Raw genomic sequence first — 8,253 nt, 5'->3', positions numbered from 1 at the left:
AAAAATTTTATATATTTGTAATATATTTTTATTATATATTATATTCATTGTATATTATTTCTATATATTTATATTTTATATTTTTATTATATGTTGTATTCATTATATATTATTTCTATATAATTATATTTTATATTTTTATATTATATGTTTAAAAATTCTATATATAATTTATAATATCTACATAAATAGATTGTATATATTATATATCATATATTAAATATATATGATTTTTATATATATAAAATCTCCTCCAGCTTTGGGAAATCACGCTCACAGGCAATTTGGTGCATAAGATCGAGGGTGTGTACATGTTTGTTCACACATATATAAATTTATTTTTTTATATTTAGTTCTTTATTTTTTATATATATATATATATGTATATATATTTGTGGGGGAATGTACATGTGTGTGTGTGTTTGTGAGCATGTACCCACACTCCCCCCTGCTCTCAGCTCCTGCCCAGCGTGGGCCGGGCTCAGCTGAGCTGGGGTTATTTTTAAAAGCCAATCCTCTCTCCCAGAGCAGCTCCAGGATCCATAAATAACAGCGATAAATCCTCCCCCTCCCACCAGAGGGGACGTCACTCCCTCACTCCACTGCTTTTCCCGGGAAAAGGAGCACCTGGGGGGCTGGAAAGAATTGTATCAAGGCCTTAAATAACTCCCACAAAGAGCAAGGGCAATCCTTCAGCTTTCAATGCTTGGAAAAGAAAATTCCAGGCTAAGGAGAGGGAAGGTCCTGGGCTGGGAAGGACTTTGCTGCAGCCCAGAAAAATGGCAACTTCCACTAGCCCAGGTTGCTCCAAGCCTCATCCAACCTGGCCTTGAACATTTCCAGGGATGGGGCAGCCACAGTTTCTCTGGACACCAGAGAAACTAAACCTGTCCTAAATCTGTTCCTAAAGCTTTTCCCTCGGAGCCACAACCCCCGCCCAGCCCTCGCCCCTAGAGCAAAATGAAGAGTTCCGAGCTAATTCCACATTCAATGCTTATTTATTTGTAATACAAATAGAAACGTGTGCCCAAATCTCGCCTCAAAGTTCTACCCAGATTGTTTAAAAAAAAACCCTACAGAACATTCTTTCATCGTCTGACAGTTAAAAAGCTGCGTTTAAAAGAACCAGAGTTTTCAGTAGCCTGTCAAAACAAGTGACATTTTACTGCTGGAGCATCTGCAACTTCTACCAAGGAGAAGCACGTTCTCGAGCAACAGCGGCGTTGTACAATCAGTTGCTTATCATAAAAGACTTTTATGATAGGGCAATTTTGTAAAAATCAGCGTTAATAGAGATTTTTTTTTTTTTTTTCCTAACGAAAGGAGTAAAAACCATGAAAAATCCTCGAGTCCAATTCGGGGAGGCACGGACCCCACGCTTCCTTGGAAAAGCCAGTTTCAAGGGAAGACTCTCTTTGGCGACACAGACTGCTCCGTTAGGAAGGTACAGCGTTTGGAATCCAGGAGTGCAGGTTTTTACATACTTTGAGTCAAAAAAGAAAAAAAAAAAAAAAAAATAAAAAGGTGCGCGTTGATCATCGAAACGACAGAAAGAAAAACGAGTTCAAAAGCATTTTGAAATGTTGGGACACACACGAACACAAATACCCCATCGATTTTCTAGGTATCCATGCATGATCTTTATGCAATGAGCGACGCAGCTACAGAAAAAGAAACCATGATTCCGGGTGGTTTAGGTCAATGTGCAAGGTTTTAGTTCAAAAGTTATTCAACACTTACCACAGGAGCGTAAATTAAGAGCTTGGTGCATCAACTACCACTAGAAAAACATGTCAGAGCTGAATTTAAACCTGTATTTCCTAACAGAGCATCCCCCACGTCTGTAGCTGTTGATAACTGCCGTTCAAAATTTGATTCGAAATGAAATGAAACTTTAGAACGTTACCAACATCTTCAGCATGAACTGAAAGGCATAAAGAGATGGTGAGGTATGAGAGCACCGAGCTGCTCTGGGTGTCGAGACTTCACTTTTAACCAACTACCACAGAATTTGCAATTTTTCTTTCCCACCTCACTCCGAGGAGTTTTAAAATCTGCAAATGGTGTGAGTGGAGATGCGGATTGGGAACAAAACATTCTACACGAGTTACATGGGGATTCTTTTCATTTTGTTGATAAAACCAAGAGATAACGAAGCGATTCTTTTAATCAAAAGAAACGAACAAAATCTCAAAACATCAGATTTGACTACAGGAAAATGATGTGGCTTTTTTTCTTCCCCTCCCCTCCCCTTTCCAAGATCTGCACGAGAACTGAGGCTGCAGACTGAATCCAGAGGAACCCAAAACCAAAGGAATGGAACAAAACAACTTCGTGTACACGTGTGTATTCTGCTGTCTGGTGTTGTCCCGGGGTAGCACCACCACGAAAGGTTTGACACGGCCTAGTGGAACTTCACAAACTCCTCCAGAGTTCTGGGGATCTGGTTTTGGTAGCTGATGTTGTAGATCCGCACGGCGCGGGCAGCCAGGCACTTGAGACTCAGCTTCATTTGAGTTTTAAGGAGTATTTCGGACACCCCGGTCGTGCTTTTATCCAGAGGGGTTTTCTTCTGTTTGTTGGTCATGTCCGTGTGGGCACCGGCCTCCACCAGGCTGATGATGATGGAGTGCAACGTCAAGAAGTCGCTGATGGGCCGGTGGTACTGGACGATGATGTGCAGGGGGCTGTTCCCCTCGTTGTCCACGGCGTTCACGTCGGCGCCGCAGTCCAGCAGGAGCTTGGTGACCAGGGCGTTGGGGAAGCTGCACACGTCGTTGGTGTGGAAGTCGTCCACGGGCGTGCCGGAGTTGACGGCGTGGTGCAGCAGGCTGGAGCCGTCCCGCGTGCGCGGGTCCAGGTGGATCAGGTTGTAGATCTGCTTGTTGATGCGCGACTGGTCCTCCTCGCTGCACTGGGTCTTGGTAGAGATGCACACCAAGTAGAGGAAGGTGAAGATGTTGCACTCGTAGTTGTCCAGGGCCGTGTGGATGTCGGAGTCCTGCGTGGTTTTGATGCGGGACATGCCCTGTTCTATCTCCAGGACGCTGCACCGCAGCACGCTCTCGATGTCCTTGGCTTTGACGGGCTCGTTCAAGTGGATCATCTGGGAAAAGACCTGAGCAAACCTCAGGAGGTCCTTGTGGGTGTTCCTGTTGCCTTTCTGCCTTAGGTGCAAGGCATGGAGCCACAGCTTGATGCACTGCTCGAACTCCATGTTATCCGCATAGACCGCCCCCCGGTAAATGATGGGGTGAGAAACATCGATATTGTCCGAGCCCAGTATTCTCTCCCGCACAATGAGGCCTTCCATGTGAAGGGCATCTCTGTCCTGCCTAATAGACTCTAATTCCTGAGGGGTCCTGCATTCAGTCCTGTTCCCGTAGGCCTCGATCTGTGGAAGAACCTCTTTCTCGATGACGCTCTCGCTGTCCCGGTACCTCTCCAGCATCGCTAAATATAAATAGTGGTAAGTCTTCAATATATCATAGTTTTCTCTGTCGTTGGCAAACGAGGCGCCCAGCAGCTCCAGCGCCTCGATCCTGCTCCTCCTGTCGCAGTCGGCGTGGGCCAGCAGCAGCTCCACCACGTCGGCCTTGCAGCTCTCGGCGGCCACCTTGAGCGGGGTCATCCCGTGGCCGTTGACCATCATGGCCGCCTTCCACTTGACCAGCTCCCTCACGATCTCCAGGTGCCCGGCCTCGGCCGCGAAGTGCAGGGCGGTGGCGCCGCAGTGGGCCTTGGCGTTGGGGTCGGCGCGCTGCTCCAGGAGGTACCGCACCACGTCCGTGTGGCCCTTGTAGGCCGCGATCATCAGGCAGGTGTTGTCGTACTTGTTGGCGATGCTGATGTTGGCGTTGTTCTCCACCAGGTACTTGACGATGTCCAGTCTGCCGTCGAAGCAGGCCGCCCGCAGCGGGGTCGAGTTGGTCACCGTGGTGTGGTTCACGTTGGCGCCGTGGCTCACCAGCAGCTTCACCACCTCGAAGTGGCCGGCGCCCGCCGCGCACCACAGCGCCGTGGCCCCATCGATGACGAAGCTGCGAACGTGAGGACAAGCGGTTAAAACGGTGCTCTCCCAAAAGCAACCCGGCCCATCCCACGGGCAGGCACACACAATAACAGGGATTTTAACAGCCATCCCACCTGGACTTGAAGGAACTCAAGGTCAAAAAATGGGATTGAGCACCCAGACCTCCCCAGGGAAGGAGATTTGGGAGGTGAAGCTTCAAAGCAGCCAAGGGATGTGGCCACATTTCCACTAGGACTTCTCAGGCTGCTTTGAAAGTGCCACCTGCCAGATCCAGCCCTTGGTCTGTGGAGATCTGGGAAGAAGAGTTACAAGAACTGGGAAGGAGAGTTACAAGAATTATCACTTTGATGCCTTGTGCCACAAACTGAGACATTAAAGAACAATAAAAAACATGAAATGGATATATTGACATAAGAAAACAGACACAGACATGGTACAGATACACAAACACCAGCCCTGGCAGCAAATTTGGCTTCAAAATGTCTTCTCACTTCCCTTTTCTCTCTCCCTGAGCTGCAAAACTGCCACAGCTTCCGCTGCTCCTCCTGATTCCAGAGCCTGTGCCTTAAACCAGCCCAGCAGTTACACAAATGGAACTCCAGGAAGAAAATTAAATTTAAAAAGCAGAAGTTCTGGAGATCTGCGTCACATCGTGGCCTTGCTGGCTCTGGGAAATGAGGGGACAGGTCACTGTTTCTGGAGCTGTTTTCATTCCCCAACCCAGCACGGTGTAACTCCAAACATAAAGGGTGATGTCCTTCCTATTCCCTGTTTTTTGAAGTAGGATTTAAATGTAGAAACAGAGAGTGTTCACACTGCAGTTAATAAATGCTCAAGGCACGTCCCAAATCACTGAGGAGGGACAAATATTTCCATATGTCCAGTCACGTTACCCAGAATTAAAATTTTGTAAGACACTGGGTTAATTTTCACTTTAACTGATTTTTATTAGTTGGTGAAGCTCTCAGAGCTCCACAGGAATAGCTGTGGCTGTTTGTAAACCCAGCACCTCCAGACAACACTGCAGAGGCTGTGTAAGAGCTCTCTGGCCTGCAGAGAATTCACAGTAAGAAATTCCTTATTGTGTAAATAATCCCATTAGAATACTCCTATATGAAACCAGGAGGAAAGCAGGGGATAGGATTTGTTAACGAACACGAGGTGATTTGTTGGTGCACTGTAGCTCCAAGGGAAAAGCTGGAGCCCAAACAAGGGGAGCTGCTGTGCCACCTTATCTGAGGCACGACATTCCCGCGGGATCACATGTCCCTCCTCCTCTGCCACTGCACCCATTGTGCCTCAGACAACACCTCCTTTAATCTGTGCCAGGCAGAGGCTCTGGCACCACATCACCACCCCAGGGAGGCACAAATTCAGCAGCACAGCATCTGCTGCCTGTCAACAGGGGCCCTCCTTTCCTTCGGCGGGATTTGGGGCAAACCTCCGCTGAGGAACTCTCAACCAGCTCCTGCTTGGAAAAAACAAGGGCTGGAAGGAAAAAGGAAAATAGAAAATACCAAACCACCCAGGGAAGCGGGTTCCTCCTGCTTCATTCAGTGTGTAAGAACTGAGCCAGCCTTTGCTGGGCCAGGTGGAGCTGCTCAGGTGTAACTCAAGCTGGAGCAGATGGAAGAGCCCAGCGGGGACCCCTCGCTCGGTGTCTGCCATGAGCTCCCCTCCCTGTGCCAGCCACCTGCAGCTCCTGAAGCTCTTCCAAACACCTTCTCCATTACTCAGCCTCACATCTGACGCTGACAGGAAGGTGAGAGCTTGATGAGCACTCTGGGAGGTATTAAAAACAACGCTCCTCTCCCTCGGGCCACGGCACCGCGGCACCTGGGGACCTGGACATCCCCACCACTGTCCTGGTGGGTCCCAGCTGAGGGCCTGGCACCCTCATCCCTCCCTTCCCATCCTAAAATGTCACATTTTCCTCCTGGCCATCCCATACGTTGGCTACCAGCAGTGAGGAAGGGATGTTGCTTGGGATGTCTGGGCTGGACACTGAAAACCCTCCATTCGGGTAAACAAAGGGGTGGGTCCTGGTGTGCAGGTACCACCCAACCCTGATCCAGCTCCAGGTGTCCAAGTACCACCCTGCCCCAACCCAATCTCCACTGTCACCTGCAGCACCAAACAATATCACAAGAAAGGCCATTTGGGCACAGCAAGAGAGAACACGGGGCAACCTCCTAACCAAGGGAAGCTCTCTGGGCTGTGGGGAACATCATCCTGTCCACGGCTTCAGGTGGGGAATTCCTGAAGAGCAAAGGCATTTCTGGCTCATAAAGCATCAGGTGGGATCTCCAACCACACAGGCATTTTTACCACAGAATCCCAGAACAGCTGGGGCTGGAAGGAACCTCTGGAGATCACGAATCCCAACCCACTGCCAAGGCAGGATCACCCAGAGCAGGTGACACAGGAACTGGTGGGTTTGGAATGTCTCCAGAGAGGGAGACTCCACGCCCTCCCAGTGATCTGCCACACTCCATGGAAAGTTCTTCCTCATGTGGAGGTGGAACTTGATGTGCTTTAGTTTTGTTTTTAGCCATTGCTGCTCACTGGAGATGTTTGTAAGCACTGCTGAGATCCCCCCTCAGTCTCCTTTTCTCCAGACTAACCAGGCCCAGCTCCCACAGTCCCTTCTCATCAGAGACACTCCAGACTCCAAATCATCTTTGTGGCTCTCACAGCCACAGTTTCTCCTGCTCTGCTCTGCACTGGGGCAGCCTCACCTTGAGTTCTGGGGTCAGTTTTGGGCACCACAAGATAAAAAAGATATGAAGCCATTAGAGCATCCAAAAGAGGCCACACAAGCATTATACAGTCCAACCCTTATCCCTGCACAGGCCCATCCCCAAGAGTCACCCCCTGTGCCCCAGAGGATCAGCCAAACCCTCCTGGAGCTCTGGCAGCCTTGGGGCTGTGCCCACTGCCCTGGGGAGCCTGGGCAGTGCCCAACCAGCCTCTGGAGGAAGAACCTTTGCCTGAGATCCAACCTGAGCCTGCCCTGGCACAGCTCCAGCTGCTCCCTGGGTGCTGTCCCTGGTCCCCCCAGAGCAGAGCTCAGGACCTGCCCCTCCTCTGCCCCTGCCCAGGCACTTGGAACTGCAGTGAGGTCTCCCCTCAGTCTCCTCCACCTGAACACACCAAGTGCCCTCAGCAGCTCCTCAAGGCCCTTCACCACCTTCACTGGACACTCTAATGGCTCAATACCTTCCTTACATTGTGTGCCCCCAACTGCCCCAATATTGCAGGGGAGGACACCCCAGGGCAGAGCAGAGCGGGACAATCCCCTCCCTGGCCCGGTGACACTTTTCCCGATGTCCCCAGGACAGGGCTGGCCCTGTTGGCTGCCGGGGCACTGCACCATGGCACAGATGCACACAGAGCAGAGGCTGGCACCCCAATTTGGGCAGAGGCACCTCCTAATGACCCACCCATAACCCCCACCCGTGGCCTGTCCGCTGGGCCCCCCCCATGCCCACTCCCAGTGTGTTCCCGGTGTGTTCCTGGTGGGTTCTCAGGGTGTGCCCCATGTGTGTCTGGTGCCTGTGCCCATTCCCACCGTGTTCCCGGTGTGTTCCTGGTGCATTCCTGCTGCGTGCCCCATGTGTGCCTGGTGCCCGTTTCCAGTGTGTTCCTGGTGAGTGCCCCGTGTGTTCCCAGTGCATTCCCGGTGTGTTCCCTGTATACTCCTGGTGTATTCTGCTCTGTTCCTGGTGTGTTCCCAGTGCATTCCCAATGCATTCCCAGTGCGTTCCTGGTGTCTCCCCGGTGCATTTTCGGTGTATTCCTGCTGTGTTCCCGTTCCCGGTGCGTTCCCGGTGCGTTCCCGCTGCTCTCGCGGCCGGTACGTACCCGTCGAAGCGGACGGTGCCGGTCTGCTGTGTCTGCACGCGGTAGTGCTCGAGCAGCAGCCGCACCACCTTGGCGTGGCCGTTCCTGGCGGCGATGATGAGGGGCGTGGAGCGCTGCCCGCCGTGCTGGCTCACGTAGCCCAGCAGGTACTTGATGTCGCTCTCGGAGCGGTTGAGCAGCAGCGCGGCCAAGGTGAGCACCCTGCCCTCGCTGGCCGCCTTGTACACGTACCCCGCCAGCCCCTCCATGGCCGCCTGGGCCCCCGCGCGGCCCCGCCGCCCGCCCCGGGGCTCCCCCCCGGCCCGCTCCGTCCTGCGCCGCCCCAAGGGCCGCACATGCGGCCGCCCCGGGGCCCC

At 51.7% G+C, this 8,253-nt stretch overlaps 1 protein-coding gene across 1 annotated transcript; it reads right to left on the bottom strand.

The window, feature by feature from the left end:
* Positions 1-978: 978 nt before the first annotated feature.
* Positions 979-8,177, bottom strand: FEM1B (fem-1 homolog B). The gene is made up of 2 exons (XM_027632067.1): positions 7,898-8,177; positions 979-4,040 (listed from the first exon to the last, which is right to left on the bottom strand). Exons 1-2 carry the CDS (start codon positions 8,143-8,145, stop codon positions 2,405-2,407), a joined length of 1,884 nt encoding a protein of 627 aa, XP_027487868.1. The 5' UTR covers positions 8,146-8,177; the 3' UTR covers positions 979-2,404.
* Positions 8,178-8,253: the final 76 nt, after the last annotated feature.

This window comes from Corapipo altera, unplaced genomic scaffold, assembly GCF_003945725.1.
Source record: "Corapipo altera isolate COAL_440 unplaced genomic scaffold, ASM394572v1 61238, whole genome shotgun sequence".
Lineage (NCBI taxonomy): Eukaryota > Metazoa > Chordata > Aves > Passeriformes > Pipridae > Corapipo > Corapipo altera.
Note: the sequence above shows the minus strand (reverse complement) of the source record. Positions and strands in the feature narration are given on the sequence as shown.